The sequence below is a fragment of the Gaeumannomyces tritici genome, assembly GCF_000145635.1.
Source record: "Gaeumannomyces tritici R3-111a-1 unplaced genomic scaffold supercont2.29, whole genome shotgun sequence".
NCBI classification, from domain to species: domain Eukaryota; kingdom Fungi; phylum Ascomycota; class Sordariomycetes; order Magnaporthales; family Magnaporthaceae; genus Gaeumannomyces; species Gaeumannomyces tritici.
The window spans coordinates 1-18,253 of record NW_008804573.1 but is presented as its reverse complement, the minus strand read 5'-3'; the positions used below and the strand labels follow the sequence as shown (position 1 = coordinate 18,253).

At 59.6% G+C, this 18,253-nt stretch overlaps 7 protein-coding genes across 7 annotated transcripts; 3 read left to right on the top strand and 4 right to left on the bottom strand.

Moving 5' to 3' along the window:
- Window positions 1–1,598, top strand: GGTG_13664 (hypothetical protein). The gene has a single exon (XM_009231581.1). The coding sequence runs from the start codon at window positions 57–59 to the stop codon at window positions 834–836; it is 780 nt and encodes a 259-aa protein (XP_009229845.1). The 5' UTR covers window positions 1–56; the 3' UTR covers window positions 837–1,598.
- Window positions 1,599–2,010: 412 nt separating this feature from the next.
- Window positions 2,011–3,477, bottom strand: GGTG_13663 (hypothetical protein). Its single transcript, XM_009231580.1, has 3 exons — window positions 3,053–3,477; window positions 2,785–2,983; window positions 2,011–2,710 (listed from the first exon to the last, which is right to left on the bottom strand). The coding sequence occupies exons 1-3, from the start codon at window positions 3,118–3,120 to the stop codon at window positions 2,279–2,281; spliced, it is 699 nt and encodes a 232-aa protein (XP_009229844.1). The 5' UTR covers window positions 3,121–3,477; the 3' UTR covers window positions 2,011–2,278.
- Window positions 3,478–3,487: 10 nt separating this feature from the next.
- On the bottom strand, window positions 3,488–5,223 carry GGTG_13662 (hypothetical protein). Its single transcript, XM_009231579.1, has one exon. It carries the CDS (start codon window positions 4,812–4,814, stop codon window positions 3,789–3,791), a length of 1,026 nt encoding a protein of 341 aa, XP_009229843.1. The 5' UTR covers window positions 4,815–5,223; the 3' UTR covers window positions 3,488–3,788.
- On the bottom strand, window positions 5,204–8,083 carry GGTG_13661 (hypothetical protein). The gene has a single exon (XM_009231578.1). The coding sequence runs from the start codon at window positions 7,575–7,577 to the stop codon at window positions 6,009–6,011; it is 1,569 nt and encodes a 522-aa protein (XP_009229842.1). The 5' UTR covers window positions 7,578–8,083; the 3' UTR covers window positions 5,204–6,008.
- GGTG_13660 (hypothetical protein) lies at window positions 8,013–10,429 on the bottom strand. The gene has a single exon (XM_009231577.1). It carries the CDS (start codon window positions 10,196–10,198, stop codon window positions 8,276–8,278), a length of 1,923 nt encoding a protein of 640 aa, XP_009229841.1. The 5' UTR covers window positions 10,199–10,429; the 3' UTR covers window positions 8,013–8,275.
- Window positions 10,430–11,840: 1,411 nt separating this feature from the next.
- Window positions 11,841–12,625, top strand: GGTG_13659 (hypothetical protein; the record flags this gene model as incomplete). Its single annotated transcript, XM_009231576.1, has 3 exons — window positions 11,841–12,034; window positions 12,100–12,216; window positions 12,274–12,625. The coding sequence occupies 3 exons, from the start codon at window positions 11,841–11,843 to the stop codon at window positions 12,623–12,625; spliced, it is 663 nt and encodes a 220-aa protein (XP_009229840.1).
- Window positions 12,626–15,077: 2,452 nt separating this feature from the next.
- On the top strand, window positions 15,078–17,307 carry GGTG_13658 (hypothetical protein; the record flags this gene model as incomplete). The annotated part of the gene is made up of 3 exons (XM_009231575.1): window positions 15,078–15,116; window positions 15,247–15,657; window positions 15,796–17,307. The coding sequence occupies 3 exons, from the start codon at window positions 15,078–15,080 to the stop codon at window positions 17,305–17,307; spliced, it is 1,962 nt and encodes a 653-aa protein (XP_009229839.1).
- Window positions 17,308–18,253: the final 946 nt, after the last annotated feature.

Sequence of the window (18,253 nt, the reverse complement as noted above, 5' to 3'; positions counted from 1 at the left end):
GGCGACGAGCGCGAATCATCCTCGCCGAGATTGGCGCCCTGACCAAAGAGGCCGAGATGCTCCAGGCCCGGACCGAGTCTACGCTGCAGCTGCTCGTCGCCTCGATCGGGCTCGCCCAGAGCGCGCTCGTCATCGGCCAGACGTCAGGCATCAACAAACTCACAGAGCTCGCCTTCATCTTCATCCCGCTCTCCTTCATCACCTCGGTCTTCTCCATGCAGGTGGCCGAGATGACGGCGGATCCCCCCGGGATGTGGGTCTGGGGCGTGACGCTCGCCGCCGTCTTCGTCGCCACGTACGGGATCCGCCTGTTCCTGCGCTCGCCCAGCGTGCGCCACGTCGGCGCCCGCGCGCGCGCCACCGTCATGAACCGCTTCACGTCGCCCTCGTCGGCCGCGGCGCCGAACCGGCTCAACAGCCTCAGCGCGCGCGCCGTCGCGCGCTTCGTCTGCGCCGCCCTCGTGACCTACGCCATCTTCGTCCCCGTCGGCCTCGCCCTCGCGTGCGTGTACCTGGCCACCTACCTGGTCTGGCTCGCGGCCGCGGCCGCGTCCGTGTACGTCGCGGCCTCGCGCTGGCCCGACCCCCTGGCCGCGGGGCTCGGCCTCGGCTTCGGGCTGCCGCTCTCGGCACTCGGCCTCTGGCTCAGGGTCCGCCTCGCGGGCCCTATCGATGACGCTATCGAGCGCGTCATGAGCTTTGAGCGGCTGTCCAGGGTGATGACTCGGGTCCGCGACCGCCTGCTGCCGAACAAGTGGTTCTACGACAATGAGGACTCGGACCTGTCGAGGGAGGGGTACAGCACAGGCGCGAGGCAGCAGATTGTGGGCACGTAGGCGAAGGGCGGGTAGGGTGGCATATAGTAGCATGTATTTGAGGAGCAGAACAAATACAAAAATCCAGCAAGAAGCTGTGGTAACCAGGTCATTCACGGAACACGCTCCTGCTAGGGTTGGCGAAAACGTGCAAATAGGGCCCCAGTAGGACCCATGGGTTTTGGGCCCAGCGGAAAACCCAAATGGGGACCCAAATCTGGGGGTTTGGCGCGTGGTTTGGGATTCGCCAAGGTGTTCGTTTAGCTCCCACTGTACCCGCATGTCCGAGCTCAGCTCCAAAAGCCACGTTCCCTCCCGCCTTCCCTTTCCCATGGCCGTAACATCGAGTACACATATATGGAGCAGGCGTCCGATGTAGGCATCAATTTTCTATGCTTCCGCTGCATCGTCAGCGTGTCCACGCAAAGACGCATCAGGGCTCGGCGCTCATGGTGGGTCTGCCCGAAAAGCGTAGAACTCCCTCCTGTGCTTGTGTTCACTTGCACCTTTCATCCTTTCCTTTTTGTTGTCATCTCTTCACAGTTCGACTATACGCCCTTGGGCCTTTTTTTTTTCGAGGTTCGCAATATATTATGTATTCCCTTCTTCTGTGCTGCTCTATCCTCAGCTGTTAGCACCGCTTCGCCCCCTCCGATAGCCACTTCCTATCCAGCACCTTGTTGCTTGTACCGGCTCCTGATGCGGGGCCGGATGTGGTGTGTTCGCCTCAGTGCTACCCTCTCGCTCCCATTCTATTAGTATCAGTCTGTGAGTCCCGTCCTGCTACTCCCATTCTATCAGTCCTGTCATGGTTCTTCGTGTAGCGAGGAACCTAGGGGGGAGTGGGAGGGCCAGGGCGGGGCGGGGGCACCGGAAACGGCGGCACCGGGTGAGGGGGGGTGGGAGGAGGGGTGGGGGGAGGAGTGTGAGGCATTGCGGCTGACGAATCTGGCTGCAGTGTCTGAGTTGGTGTTGTTGTTAGGGGTTGGCTTGAGCGTTGCAGTCTTGTTGATAGCTGCTGGCAGGTGTCCGGATGAGCTTTTCTGCAGTGCGAAGTGTGCCTCGAGTGAGGTGTTCGTTGAGTGTGCTGGTAGTGGAGGAAATGGAAATGCCGAGTGACGGTCAGATTTGGGGTGTATTTATACATCGATGCTGCCCACCCTCACCGTGAGGCACTATTACTCTGGCATCGTTGTGACAATGAGTTACATGATGTCTATTGTTTCTTTGTATGGGTATTTCCCCCATTTTAGCATCGCTGTGACAATGAGTTACATGATGTCTACTGCATTTCTAAAGGGGGTTTTGCTTTGCTCGATGTTGCCAGAAGTGCCACGCGGTGTGGTATTTGCCCCCAATTTACTAATATCTGCTTTCAGGTTGTCATGCGCTAGAAGCCATGGACACTCTCAAGAACTCTGGGCTGCAAGATTTCTGCATTCACCCATCCCCTTCCCGACGCCTCAGAGAGACCAGGTGACGTCCTTGTAGTCGACATCCCGGATCGGCAGCGCGCCGACCTTTAGCACGTAGTCCATCAGCGTGCCCTCGCCGCCCCAGGTGGCCGTGGCGAACTCGCGCATGAGGTCGAGCCCGTTGAGCAGGGCGCCGCTGGTCCACATCTTGCCGTCGCGCGCCCAGCGCTTCTCGACCCAGTTGGTCTGCGGCGCCTGCTCGCGCAGGATGGGCAGCATGGGGCGGGGCCCCGTGGCCGTCTTGCCGGCCAGCAGGCCGGCCTGGAGCGGGACCTCGACGCCGCCGCAGATGCTGATGAAGGCGGCGCACGTCTCGTGCATCTTACGCACGAAGGCGAGCTCGGCCTCGTTGGGCTTGTACCCGATGTTGTGCGCGCCGATGACCACGACGTCGAGCGTGGGGCAGTCGGCGAAAGAGTGCTGCGGTTGGGTGTTGTTAGCGCTGCGTTTCGGGGCCTCTCGACAATCCCGAGTCCTGACAGGATGATACTTGCAGTAGCGACGATGTTGAGGTTGCTGGTCATGCGCATGGGGCCCTTGGCCGATCCATGCTCGGACACCCAGATGAACTGCATGTCAAGGGACTGCTTCTTGAGGGATGCGGGCAGAACCTCCTCCGGCCAGTCCTCGATGAACTTGGTGTACATCCCATGGAGGACGTCAATGGGAGCGACATCGAGGATCTCAGTTATGCTAAGTAGAGAATGTTAAATAAGACCTCGGGACTTCAAAAGGCAGAGATGAGATGCAGGATCAACTAACCCATTCATCAAGATGACACCGCAACGGACAGCCCGCGAGGGGTTCTTGAGGTCGATAATTCCAGACATTTTCGGGTAGGGGCGTTGATATTGGATGGTTTGAAAGCTTTGCAATGAGTTGGTATTTGGTATTGAACGTTTGTGATTGTCCTGCTGGTTGATTCTCTCGCATTCTTTCCTCAGGAGCCTGTAGCCGCATCTTTATAGATGGAGGCAATGGCATGTTACGATATTCACGGCCAGAAGAGGCCGAAATTTTTCGGAGGAAGCGTTGACATGGCGTTGAAAAACACCGATTATTGTCGGACCTGGGTTTGCATACCAATCCATCTCTAGGCGGTGCACTGGCAGTTCACAAGTGTCGTTGATCCTGTAAGTGGCTTGTGTTCTCGCCAAGCGGCCCACCCCACTTATGAGCAGGTAGCGCACACTAATGTAGGCTAGACTGAAGTCATTGGGCGTTGGCAGCTCCGAAGCCTGTCGGAGCTTGCGTTGATATTCATGACGCGGCCTGGGATTGTGGAGTTTAAGGGTGCATTGCGCAAGGACCTATATCTTTTGGTGGTCACTGGTGGCATTGCATGCATCTGGCCGCTCGCATTCAGTTCGGACTCTAGATATCGCTGCATATCAAATCCCGAAGGAACGCGGCCACTGGGGGAGAATCTGGCCTGTCGGTGCTGGCGACGCTTCCTTCCATTAATACTTCTCGATTCGGTACTACCACTCCTATATGTTCAAACAGCATAACCGGCAGCAGCAATGTCTGCCTGCACCGCATTCTCAGTGGCGTCCGAAGGGTAGCCCGCGGTCATGACGCCCTCGTAGAACGTGCCCCGGCCCGAGATGCTGTTGTCGCCCCCGATCCCGAGGATGATGGCGCCCTCCTTCTGCATCGGGTTGTAGCCCGACGCGTTTGGCCGTTTACCGCTGTAAAAAGTCGACAGCCCGCCCGCGGTCGCGTCGGCGCCCCGGATGGCCCACTTGTTCGGCCCGCCCTTGACGACAGCCGTGACGAACCTGTGGTTGATGGTCGGGTCGCCCGTATTCTGCTTCACGTTTACGCCCGAGAAGAGCCCGTTCTCGAGGTCCGCCATGATCCAGGGCCCCGATCCGGCCCCCTTGCCCCAGCTAGTGCTGGAGCCAAAGTAGATGGCTTCCATGTGGCCGTTGCCCGTGTCGCGGCCGCTGGTCTCGGCGTTGCCGTAGTCGAAGCAGCAGCCGCCGTTGTGGTGCGTCCCGTCCAGAACCGCGTACATGCCCTGCGCCCCGTCGCCCTTGGCCGTGCCACTCGCCTTGTTGTTGCGGTAGCCACAACCCGGCGCGATGTAGACCCCGTAGGCCTTGTGGCCGCCGACCTTCACCGGCGCCGCGGTCGCGTTGGCGAGGTTGTCGTAGCCGCCCGACGCGGGGCCCTTAAAGCCCCCCGGAGGGGCCTGGGTCAGGTGGTTGCCGCGGCCGGACTGGTCGTAGATGGTCGAGATGAGGCAGCTCGTGCCGGCGCAAAAGGAGTCTTGGGCCGCGGCGTTGGCGACGCCGCCCGCTGACAGCGGGGAGATGTCCTTCCTGCCGCCGTCGGGGCGTTGCAGCTGGTACAGCGGGCCCGAGTAGGCGCGGTACAGGGCCCGGGTGGTGCTGTGCGCGGCGACGCAGGGGGTGTTGCCCGCGGCGTAGATGTCGCACGGCGCGGCGGCGGCGAGGGGGCCCGCGGCGGCGAGGAGCATGAGCGCGCGGACGCGGTCGATCTTGCCTCGTGGAGACATGGCTGGTTGCTTTTCTTGGGTGCCGGTAGGAAGGGGTGGCGCAACAGCAACTGTCAGGGTGCGAACCTGGCGCCAAGTCGAGCTTTTTGGGACGACGAGTGAGGTGCGAGGGCGCGGCTATATAGGCACCGATATCCAGCCTTCCTGCGGTGCAGGCGTGATATCGTGGCCATCATGTTTTGTCGCCCATGGTTGGCTGGGCTATCTGTGTGTTGTTCAGGCTACGCGACTTGCTCGTGGATCCGGGACAATGATGGCGCGAGTAGCGCGCTTCCGAGAGCCCCTGGTTGCTCCAGGCATATTCGTCCTTGGTTGGCATGCCGCGGGTGCGTATCCCCACACTCCGCCCATACCACGACGGCTGTGGGTGCCAAATATGCCCCCCGTATATTTCAGGAGTCGAAACAAGCCTTCATGCTTCTCCACTTGTCCTGGCGGAGAATGTTGGTAGTTGCAGGGGACAACCTTATGCCGGTTTGGCCTTGTTATTTCCGTGGACGCCAGACCTACTTCGGTAGTTGTCTGTCCCTCCGACGACGCCCTCCTTGAAGAGACCATGAGTCGCATTGACCAAACCCCCCGCATCTTAGGGACGACCCCGCCGGGAATGAGAGACCACGATGCAACCCTCCCTCCAAAGTACTCGTCATCGTGGCTTCCAAATTGGGCGTGTCTACCTCGCGCCAGATTACATGTTGCTCTGCGTATTCGGGCAGAAGGAATACAAGTTGCGGGGTCAGAAGATGTAGAACGGGATAGAACGCTCGGGAGGTCTGGGGAATGCTGCTGTAAAGATGCTCGGGGATATGAGACGGCGGGCTCATCGCAGCCCGCACGCAGTTGGGACAATCCGGACCGGCGAAAGGATTGAGAATGCGCGCGAGGTATTGTCCCTGTCTGCCAAGTGGGCCGCCTGGGCGGTTTAGAATTGGTTGGACACCTTGCGCGTCAACGACTGGGCTGCGTATCCAAATCAGTAGGCGCTTGCCATCAGTGGCCCAGATTCCTGCCGTGCAGCATGCGTTTGTAGAGTGTATTCATTAGGTATTGGAGTCATGTTTGAGGCTACCTTCATCCCAGCAGAGCTACCGCCAGCACACCCTGAGTTGCGGCTTTGTTCACCCTCCCCACAGGTCAAGTCAGGGGTCTGGCTGCACCAACCACAACTCCACCATCCACGCCGAGACCCTACTCTCAAGGGTTGATAATCCGGACCTTCTCCGAGTACGCCGTCTTGAGGATGTTCATCTCCTTGAGCGTCTTGGCCGGCGTCTTGCTGTCCCCCATGTACACGTTCCGGAACGTGGCGCCGCTGACCATGGCCGAAGGCCCGCTCCCTTGCAGGTACCCGTCCCTACCCCCTTGCTTCCTTGCGCGGATGTTGCTCACGGTCAGGCGCGTGATGGGGCCGACGCCCTGGTTGACATTGTTAACGTAGGCTATCAGCCACGACGCGAAGCCTCCCGGCGAGCCGCCCAGATTCTCGATGTCGATGTTGTCGAACGTGACCGAGTCGGCGGCGGCGCTGCCGAACTTGTGGTGCACGCCCAGCCCGACGCCGGCGCGGTGCACGACGCTGTCGCGAAAGGTGACGTTGCTCTGGCGCTGCCACACGCCCTCGCCGACCTTGTAGCCGAAGCACTCGGTCCAGGCCAGGCAGTCCTCGAACACGACGTCGGCGAGCGGGCGGGGAGGGTAGGGGTAAGGGACCGTGGTGCCGACGTCCTCGGGCCACGTCTTGGTCGAGAAGCTGTCGTCCTTGGCGACGGCGATGGAGCGGCGGACCGTCACCCTCGTGGACTCGCAGATGTCGACGCCGTCGTTCTGCGTGATGCTGAAGCGGTTCAGCACCTTGAGGTTGACCATGTACACGCCCTCGGACTGCACCGCCATGACGCCCCAGAAGGAGCTGTCGCGCACCAGGACGCCGTCGACGCGGAAGTTGGTCGTGCCCGCGGGGACCAGCATGCTGGCCATGAACTTGTTGTCGCGCGTCTTTTGCCCGTTGCCGTCGATGGTGCCGCGCCCGTACACCTTGACGTCGCTGGACCCGGTCTCGGTCGTGATCCACCACGTGCCCGGGAACAGGTCCGACTTTTTGTACATCATCTTGTAGTCGGCCATGACGCCCGTGAAGCGCAGCACGGCCCCGCCCGCCAGGTACAGCGACGTGCGGCTGGGCAGCACCAGGTTGCCGGTCAGGTAGACGCCCGGCGGCACGTAGACGACGCTGCCGGGCTGCGCCTTGGCGGCGTTGACGGCCGCCTGGATGCCCGTGGTAAGGGCCTTGCCCGTGCTGTCTGCCTTGTAGTCGAGCACGTTAAAGATGCCGTTCCCGCGCGGCTGGGGCACGTTCTCCTCGACGGGGTCGATCATGACCACGAAGCCCTTTGTGTTCTTGGAGTCGTTGAGCCGCACGATGAGGTAGTGCGCCTTGATCAGCGAGAATATCAGCTCTTTGCCCTCGACCCGGGCCTGGATGGGCAGGCGCTTCGGGGAGATGGTGTAGGCCGTGATGGCGGGCTGGTCCGTGATGGCGATGCGGAACTCGGTGCGGTAGCCCTGGTCCATCGAGATGTGGACGTAGTCATAGCCGGCGTAGTTAGTGGTGTTGACGTAGGTGCCGTTGACCTTGAGCGAGAAGTGCGCCGACTTGGTGTAGATGGACGGCCGCGGGTAGCTGACGTACTTGGCCTCGGCCACCGCCGCTAAGCACAGCAGGCCGACGGCGGCGATCTTGCTCCACGCGGTCTGGCGCAGCATGGTGGGAACCTTTCTGCTGAGATTTGTCCGGCTTGCTCAGCACGCGGCTAGTGCTAGTGGGAGGAATCTTTGTCCAGCTGAAGCGGATATGCGTGGCCGTATGTATAGTTGCCGACGGCATCCCAACGCTATTCTGCCGTGTAACTAGCCCCGACGGGTTTGCCGCATTCGAACCGCAGCGCCGAAAGGATTGCGGATACATGCGGTGGAAGTGAGGCGGTGCCGTGATATGCGGGACACCAATATCCGAACAAGCACAGGAAACCCACCGTTTGGGGCGCGCTTATCGCCGAGCACAACCCCCACGTAATTATGACAAGGCATTTCGGTGTTAGATGCAGGAACAGACTTCTTTGGCCTGGTGCCGATCCGCGCTGGTTGCGGCAGGATCGTCGGGAGCCGAATCCCAGCGGCTTCTGATCCTTGATGCCGGCCTTGGCCTCGGCTCAACACCCCACAATCACGATGCAGCTCAGCTCGGTGTGATCAAAATAGAGACTTTGCAGGGTACCTAGTCTACAGTGGTGGGTGGAAAGCAGTGGTGGAAATGGTGAAAGATGGTGACTAATGCGTACCATTCATCAAGATACCGTAACCGCTCGCTGAAGCCAGCCCGGCAAAACCAGCCGGAAATGCATATCGCCCGTATCATACACACGAATTTCCCGTCTTTTATGTCCTCTCCCGATCCGATATTTTCATGATGCGCTCTTGTCCACGGCCCCGCCCTTCTCCTCAGATTCGCCCTTCTCCGACTCCTCCTCGGCCTTGTCCGCCTTCTCAGAAACCGGAGTCTCAGGCGGGGTCAGGACGCCGTCGACGCCGGCGAGGCTCCGCTGCTGCTGTTGCTGCTGCTGCCGCTTCTTGCGCGGGACCTTGTCCTCGCGCAGCCTCCACAGCCAGGCGGGGAACGAGCGCACGGCCTCGGACGGGCACTCGAGGTAGACCTGGAAGAAGCCCTGCAGCTCCGAGGGCGCGATGCAGCCGTCGGGCACCAGGCGCCCAAAGTCGGCCGCCAGCTGCGCGACCGTCGTGGCGCGGCACTCGTCGCAGCGGCACGCGAGGTCGCCGCTGTCCTTCTCCGAGACCTTCTTGCCGCCGCCGCCGACGGTGGGCCGGAACATGCGCATAAACATCTCATGGGCGCTCCGGCGGTTGATGTGGCCGATGTAGACCTTCTTGTCGATGCGGCCGGGCCGGACCAGGGCCGAGTCGAGCTCGTCCGGGTAGTTGGTGGTCATGATGACGACGCGGCCCTCCTGCGAGCCGACGCCGTCGAGCACGTTGAGCAGGCCCGAGAGCGTGCAGTCCGAGGTCTTGCGCTTGGCCTTGGCGTTCTCCTCCTTTTCCTTGTTCTTCTTCTTCTTCTTGCTGGACGAGCCGCCGGCCTCGCTGCCGTTGTCGTCGCCGTCCGAGTCGCTGTCGCTGTCGTCGTCGCGGTCGATGCCGGCGGCGTCAATGTCCTCCATGAGCACGATGCAGCGCGACGGCAGCTCCGAGAAGAGCCGCTCCAGGTCCTCGTCGTCGATGTGCGCGAGCTTGAGGATGTACAGGCTCAGGCCGTAGCGGCCGGCGAGGACGGACGCCAGGGTGGACTTGCCGGTGCCGGGCGGGCCGTGCAGGAGGTAGCCGCGCTGGTAGGGCATGCTGCGCGCCTGGTAGCGGCGGCGGGTGATGGGGCTCAGGTACTTCTCAAAGTCGTCGAGCAGGTCCCTCTTAATCTCGCGGTCCAGGTGGATCGAGGACAGGGGCCGCGCGGGCGCCTTGCACTTGAAGCGCCAGTAGCGGTAGTCGTGGCAGTAGATGCGCATCTGGGGCTTGTTCTGGCCGGGGACGAGGGCGCCCCCGATGGCGCCGCTGCCGCCGCTGCTGCTGCCGGCGGCGAGGGTCCGGGCCTCCTCCCTGCACATCTTGAGGAACTCGACGACGGGCTTGCTGGAGTGGCTGACGCAGGTGATGGTCAGGCTCTGGCCCTCCTTCGTGAAGGTCATGGCGCTCGCGCCCACGTCCTCATTGTCGTCGTCGTCGTCTCCATTGGAGTTGCTATTGGCCGCTCCTTTGCGGACTGTGAAGAAGTAGCCACGGAAGAAGAACCAGGTGCGTTTGAACTGGGGCACGCACTCGATGGGCCGGTCCGTCTGCCGCTGGGCCTTCTTCTTTATCAGGGATACGCACTCTTCCCCGCCCTCACCGCCCTCACCACTCTCCCCGCCCTCGTCGCCCTCGTGCTCGTCAAAGAAAATGGGGACGCTACCTCCGCCATATCCCTCGCCGTCACCAAATTCGTCCTCACAGTCATGCAGGGCCTCGCGGAACAGGAAGGACTTGTTGTAGCTCTTGGGCAGGATGTTGCGGTCGATCCACTCCGATACAAAGGTGCTCATCTCGTTGCTGCCGGGAATGGTGACGCGGATGGTGACGTAGTCGCGCAGGGACTCGATGAAGCTGGAGGTTGAACCGTGCAGCCAGCGCAGAGTGCCAAAGGCGAAGGCGGTGAGGGTGAGGATGGAGCTGGTTTGGGTGACATTGAGGCCACCCGGGAGACGTCCAAGCACGGCCTGGAAGATGCCCATGGGGGTGGCATCCTCCAATGGCGGGAGACTGGAGGTGATGTTCTCCATGATGGAGCGGATGTGTGTTGTGGTGGTTTGGTGCTGCAGTAAACCAGGTTGAAAGGGTTTGTCTGGGTTGGTTATTAGGCGGTGTGTCTTATTATCGGGTTTCGTAGTAGAAAAGGATGGGATGGCTGGACGCTTGCGTCTGCCTTGAATTCTGGTTGTCTTTTTTGGTTGCAGTCGTTAGGGATGGCCGAGATGGGTGTCTTTATACAGCCTAGACGCCCGTTGATGCCCTGCGTGCCTGCATCATGCCGCCCAAGCCATCATTGGCCCATCACCAGCTCAATTGGACCTGAGCCACAGCCGGCATGACACATTGGTGTTATCGGTGCAATACCGAACCCCTGGACCTCGCCTCAGCAGCGTGCGCGTGGCAACGCCTGAGGCCGCCAGCCGAGAAATCCTCAATTGCGCAGAACACGCTTGAGCTGCGCTAGAGCCCTCCCCGTCTGCGGCTGTACGCTATTCGGCGGGGGAACCGGCATGCCAAGTGCTGATGCTGCTGGGGGGTGCTAGGCAGGCTCTCCAGTCATCGCCCCTGCCTCATTGGTGTCACTCAACACCCGCGGCTCGCTGGGATGACTCATTAGGCACCAGACCCCGATGGCATGCGAAGCTCGGACTGATGCCGTAGGACTTAATGTCGATGGGGAAAAGGATGCAAATTCCTACGCCAAAAGCTAACTTAACGACCCAGCTAACGACCGGGTCAATCTGCGACAAGATGACTCCCTGCCTGCACCATCCTGCATTTTAAGGCAGCAGCTCTCTGCCTGGATTCCTGCTCTTTTGCTGCCTGCTCGTCTTTGTGCCCAAGTCGGCCCCGCCATCAGCCACGTCGAGGGGACGCTGTCTTTTCCGCGCTGTCAAAAAAGCCACGCGGACTTTGCGGAGCTCGTGCATATTTGTGTTTCTCATGACTTGGAAAGTTGGAAGATAACGGGCTCCCTCTGGGCAGTGCTGCAGGATTCCCGGGCGCATTCCAGCCCTCACTCTCGATGGTTTCGGCAAAGATGCACAGAGGGCGCATCGGTATGCCACTTCCGGCATCCCTAGGATGGCAGTATTTGGATGTCGTTTTCATCCTGCCTCGCTTGGGGCGGCAGTCTGCAACTACGGCCGCGGAGGCACCCATTAGCCCACACACCAACCCATTGAACGTGCTGTTTTGTAATTGATGTGGCTGCCGCGTTTAGACCCAGCCGCGCGGTAACGCCAATTAGTGTGACCCGTGTCCTGGGTGTCGCTCCGGCACAAGTTCCCCGCAAAGTCGCTAGCCAAGCACACAGATATGCCGGGAAAGCCCCACGGCGCGACGATGGAGGGTCTAGGGCGACGCAAAGCCCGGCTGCCACTGAGGGCCCGGCTAACCGCAGTCCGGCCATCGACCAAGGATTGCCTCACTGGTGCACACGATTAGACTACCTTGGTGGCTTGCCAGCGCATGGAGGAAGCGCGCAACAGCCCTCTAGCGGGTATAATAGACACCACACCGGCCAGACGACATGCCAACCAGACCTACTCGTTGTTGACCTCGATCTGATCCGTTCCAGACTAACGCCCTGGACACTCGTGTCACCAAGAACGAGACCGTCATCAAGGCATCACCCCAACCAACAAAATGTCTTCAAAAATGTCTTCAAAAATGTCTTCAAAAATGACGGAATACCCCCAACCGCTGGTTGTGCCTCCTAGGCAGCTTCCGCACAAGCAGACCTTCATCATTCTGCACGACCGCGGGTGGTGGGCCGACAAGTTCGGGCCCGCGCTGCCCGAGACGGCCGTCCCGACGCCGTCGCCGTCGCCTCGAACACTCGCACCCATCTTCCCGCACGCCAAGTTCGTCATCCCGACGGCGGCCCGCACCCGCACGATCCATCTACGGGCGCAGCCTCACCCACCAGTGGTTCGACCGACAACTGGAAGCTCGACCCGCCCGCCGCCGCCGAGCGCGAAGGACCTCTAGGTGCCGGGCCTACGCAACACCACCGCCTACCTACACTCCCTGATCCGGGCCGGAGGTCGGCGCGGTCCCCGGCGGCGACGCGCGCAACATGGTGCTGATGGGCCTCAGCCAGGGGGTGCGCCGCGTCGCTCGTGTCGCTGCTGCTGTGGGAAGGGCCCCGCGCTGGGTGCGGTGGTCGGCATGTGCGGGTGGCTGTCGTTCTGCGCGCGCGCATGCGGGAGCAGCTCGACGGCGGCGGGGAGGCGGCAGAAGGAGAGGACGATTTGTCCCAGCGCGAGGACGAGGACGAGGAGAAGGAGCCCGCTCGTGTGGCTGTGGACTGGCTAAGGGAAGAGCTTGGCCTCCCCTCGGTGGGGATCGGAGGGGATGGCTGGTGTTCTGAAAGGTGCCTGCGTTTCTGGGCCATGGCGTCGAGGACGACAGGGCGCACGTGCCCCTGGGCAGGGATGCGGCTGGAGCGCTAGGGAGCCTAGGAATAGCGCCGTCTGGAAGCAGTATGAGACCCTGGGATATCGGGACTCTGGGAATATGCTTGGGGATATCGTGGGCTTTGTCTTTGAGTCGCTGGATGAGACAGGATGGAGAAATTACAAGTAAGCGGGCGTTCTTGTAGCTGTAAAGTAAAAGTTGTGGTTAGATTGTGGGAGAAGTGGGCGCGGCTGTCCATGTGAAACTCCGCTCCCGGGAAAGGGACAACACTTCATCACTCCATGCCATGACTTTGAAAAAAAAACACCAACTCCAAAATCTCGGTTAATGTACCTGTTCGCCAAACTTCCAAGCGCTGTACATTTCTGGTATTCTAAAAGAGGCCATAGAAAAAGCTCAAAACGTATGTGGCATCAAATAATTAAATTCCTAACCCCACGGATAACCAACACAACTGTTCTTCTCAAAACCCTCGTGAAGATTTAAAGAGTTTGCTACGTAATTAGCTACTGAGATGTTGCTTTATACCTGGCTTTTCATCCCAAACCCACGTTGGATAAGCACTGCCTGGGTGTCACACGGGGATCACCCCCATGACAAGGCAACTGGCCGAGTGGGCCAACGGAGGCCTATCAGGAGGCCATGAGGCAAGGGAGCGTCCTGGTTGGGCCGGCTCAAGGCATCACAAGTCCCCCGCAGACGCCAACCGCCCTCGGCGGGGAGCGCGGCATGACCTACCCCTCTTAGATACGTACCCTAGGACCCCCTCGTGTAGGCTGACGGAAGGCCTATATAAGGGGGGTCTCCCTCTCGAGGTCCCTCTAGGAGATTCTGATTCCTTAAGCATCTCCTTTGAGGTCTTGAGAGATTATCAATACATTGAGACTCCCTCCAAGCCGATCATTGATCCCCTTGTAACATTGGGCTAGCAACAGCAGTTAAAAATATTTTCAAGCCCTTATTGCTGATGAATTGGGGGAGGTATTGCCATCGTTGAATTGAATAATGAAGCTGTTCAGGAATCAGAGGACAATAACAAAAGTACGCTTTTTTTGAAACCTCGCCCAATCCTTCCAAGCCGGCGGGTTGCACAAAGCAGCATCAAAATGTGAAGCCCAGAGCACCGTGGGTTTCTTTGTAACTCGATGTCGCGGGGTAAATCGGCATGTTGACATCGTTTGGAATTGCTCAAGCTGAGTGGTCCACGTGGCATGTCAAAGCGGCATGCATGGATCTGGCCCTACCAATGGGGGTGGCACCACCGTGCATGCAAGCTTCACGAAGGGGTAGGACAACGCATGACATCAAACTCTCCGAATGTTTACGGTTGGGGAGACCAAATGGTCAAAACGCAAAACATTGTTTGATTAGGAATTTTGAAATGCACATATCCAAACAGCATGCAAAGTTTTTATGAAATCCGATGATAGGGAGGGCTGAAGACCGTTATCGGCGGGCCGAATCGCATCTCAGGGATTTAGCCAACTTTAAGTTCAACCCTCATCCGAAAACGGAGCGGGCACGGTCACTTCGTGATTGAACCAGCGGCGGTAAGCCGTTTGGGCGTGTGTAACAGTTATCGTTTATGAGGAGCACCTGCCAGGTCCTTTTAGTCCATGCACTGTCCCGGCAGGGTTAACGGCTTAGGCGTCACGGGCCCGAATATGAGACGGGAGGTCGAGCAGCCGCTGGCAGGGAGGAATGTGAGATATCATTTCCAGTCACAGGGGTTGGGCCTGGGCGGGGGGTCAGTCGGCTGTGTGCGGGGGTAGCTGCACGGGCAAACAAGGCTGGGATAGGTTGACCCAAAGCTGGGGTCTCCACTTTTGTGCTGCGCCAGAGAGGGTGCCAGCAAGCGTCGACAAGGGTTCTGCGCGGAAATGTGCCGGGTGGTCCTATTCGTTGGTGGATGTTTGCTTTTCTTCTCTTCTTTTTTTCTGCTGGGAGCCCTTCGCTGGCTTGTGCGGTCTGGGTTGGTGCACGGGTGATGGCGTGGGAGCCAGGCTTGGCCCCATGGGCTGGCACGGCAAGGAAGAAAAAAATGTTGCTGTTTCGTTCGTCGAAAGTCTCAGCTCCGGGAAGTGGGGTAATTTGGAGCGAGGTTTTATTACTGCGAGGGAAGGTGCGATGGGCAAGCGAGGGTCTTCCCGCCGCAAAACAAACAAGACGCGGCTGGAATCTGGCAGACTTGCTTCTGCGGGAAAGGCACGGGTGCATATGTCTGTCACATTTCTAGCCTTATCGATTCTAAGCCCGGGAGCCTGGGCCTTTTGTGACTTGGCCCCGGCCGGCGGCATACAAACCCAGCACCTCCCTCGCTTATGCAAGAATTTCGCGAACTGCTTTTTTGATATTCAATTTTTTTTTTCAAACACCTTAGTCGTCAACGCCAGCAACCGTCGACCACGACATCGATCGACCTGGCCGCCTCTCGCGTTTTTCTTTGTGTTAAACAGTAGTAACCCAAGGCATTGTCACCGACGCACAATGGGAATGGCAGAGGTCCATGTCCCGGTATTACACAATGTAAGTTCCTTCAACCAATTCCGCTGTCTGCCTGAACTGCGCGAAGCCGAGCACTTAAAAACCCCTCCTTCATTCGCCCAAACGCTTCTGCTCCTGTCTTAGCTGAACTGATCTAACACCCACCAAGCAGTATCCTCGATCGGCGACAGACACGCGCCCTTGCAGTAACCCGAGTGTCGCCAAGGGCAAGCAAAAGAGCGATTCTTTGACTTTGATTCACTATCGGCCCTTGGAATCTTCTTCGTCTTTCTCCTCTCAACAGGTCGGTAGCAGACGACAAGAAATGGCGCCCGCCCAGGACAAGGCTGCGCCACGCCAGACCGCGGTCGCGGCTGAGGCTGTCAAGGGCGTCCGTCCGGACAGCGGCTCAAGGAAGCCGTTGCCTACATCGCGGCCGCCAAGGCTCGGCGATGTGGCAGCAGCAAAGTCGAGCGCGTCCAAGACGAGACGGGGCAAGAATGTCCCTACCACCACGCAGACAGCGACACCTTCGTCGTCTCGAAAAGCCACTCCTTCTGAGGAGCAGGCGCAGGATGAGAAGGTGAGTGCAGATATTCCCAAGGACACATGCCGCGAGTGCGGCAGACCAAGGATTGCCGCGTGGCGCAATCGCCTCACAAGGGCAGGTAGGCATTCCAATTCCCTAATAGTGGCTGACAGGAATCGTGACACGTGCCAGCGCGAGCACCTAGACTCGATGGCGATTCCTGCCGCCCCGAGCAAGCCGGCCTCGTCGCAGAGAATCCGAGCGCCCAAGAGACGTAGGGGCGACGAGGAAGCGTCGAGGATCGGAAACGACTACGGCCCGTGTGCTGGGATCAAGGACTGCATCGTCGTGGGCGGTGGGTCGCCTCCGCCGGAGGATCCTGACGAGGAGGAGGAGGACGACGATCTCGTCCATCTTGGTAACTCTACCAAGCTTGATGATTCTGCCGAGCTTGATGATTCTGCCGAGTTTGACGACTCTGCCAATGTTGACGATACTTCTGTTCCCGACCCTGTCAGCGCGTCCAGCTTAGAGGACGTGATCATGATCGACGGGGCCGATGATGACAGTCTGCCGCCGCTGCCGCCCCAGTTGCCAGCCACACGCAACAGCTCGCCAGCCATCCGCAACAGCTTGCCGTCTGAAGGCAAACGTTCCACGTCTGTCGACCGTAACGCGACCAGAATCCCGACGCCGCCTGCCCCCAGCTCGCGATCTGGAAGCAGTCGCTCCGCGTCTGTCGACCCTAGCGCGGGCAAAACCCCGACGCCGCCTCCCTGCCGCCCTGCCTCGGTACCGGCGCCGGCGCCGGAGGTCTTTCGGTATCCTCTGCCGCCCCCCGCCATAAAAATAGTGGCCCCGACACCAGTGTCGCAACCTACAGACATTGACAACAGGAGCGGCCATCACAATCACCAGCAGCGGCCGGTGGAGCGCCAACATTCACGCCGCGAGTCTTCCCCCGCGCGCGGTCACGTGGCACCAGCTCCAATGCATCGCCCGATTCCTGTCCAACACGGACCTCAGCCCCTTGGCCACCCGCCTCGACAGGAGCATCCACGGAGCCTCGATCGCAGGCATGATGGCTATGTACAGCCGGCCTACCACGCTTCGGCTGCTACGGCTATGAACCGCCAGCCTCGCCTAGAAAACCACATTCCGCCGCAGCAACGGCAGGTGCCCTACCCCCAGCGGCAGTCGCAGCTCTCTCAGCCCCAGTGGCAGTATCAGATGCCGCCTCCTGAGCTGAGGATGAAGCAGTATCAGCGGCAATACCAGTTGCCGCCTCCTCAGGCCAGGGAGCCTCAGCGCCAGCAGCAGTGGCCTCAGCTGCAACTACCCCGGCCTCAACAGCAGTGGCCTCAGCACCCCCAGCCGCCCAGTCGCCTCCAAGGTAGCCTGGCGCCAGAACACCGCCCCCACCCCCACCACCAGCAGAACCAGCAGCCCCAGCGCCTGCCGGGCAACCAGGGGCCGGCGCGCCGGCCAAACCCGAACCCTCGGTATCGGGCGCGCACGCCGCCGCTCGCGGACCCGATAAGCAGCGGCAGGCTGCCCGGCTTCGCGGAGCTGACGCGGGGCATGGACATGAGCCTGCCTCCCAACTACCCACCCGCACCCGTGCTGGGATACCTTGGTGGCGGGCATGTGCAGGGGCGGTACCGGTCCCATCCTTACTCGCGGCCGGCGCAGGGCCGGATGTGATGGGAAACCCGGTTCGGTACCATCTGTGAACAGACAGACCTGTTTTTCAGCCTTGGGTAAAATGATTTTCAAGCCCAAGCACGGTCGACTTCTTCCTCATTTTTACGCATAGGAACGATACCCTGAATTATATATGTAGATACCTACCTTCACAGGCTGCTATAATTAATTTTCCACCCATTATAATACTTGTTCAAAGCAGTGATATTTATCTTCCCACATTGAAATTTCAGAGCCGTTGGTCTTTTGTGCCGAGCTGATTCGATTAGATAAGAAAGCCAGCGTGCCAGATATAACATTAGCCTGGTGATACACACCGCTGTAGGCCCCTCTGGCAGCCTCAATAGCTAGTGGAGCCAGCCGAGATATCACGACTATTGGCCAAGCCGGAGGACATCCCAAGTCAAGCGGGGCCAGGTGGCGATAACGAAGTTCAAAATAGAAGCGGTGAATAGAGTTGAATAAGAGCGAATAAAAGTGGATACGGGCGAATGAGAGCAAATAAGATTGAATAAAAGTGAATAAGAGCGAATAAGGGTAAATGACAGTAAAAAACAAAGCGGAAAAAGAATGAAAAAGCGGCAAAGGTTGAAGGCGGTGCAACCTAATGACCGATAAGCCAACTGACCGTCACGTTACAGGCCGACGTGACCGCCCACGGAAAAGCATCTTCAGTGGGAAAACTACTTTGCAAAAAAACCATGCCAGGTGGTATCCTGGGACGGTGCCTGCGGGTTCTAACATGCCTGAGAAGAGCCGTCGGCCTTGACGACGCGACGTCGCTCTCGTTGCCAGTGTCCCTCTTATCGCGCGTGTCGCTCTCATCGCCCGAATCGCTATAGTCGCTCCACGGCCCCTACGCCCCCCATAACGATGTCCATGCCGCCCTTCTCATCCTCCTCGTTAGCCACGAAATTGGGGGGGGGGGGGGGGGGTAGGGGGGGTA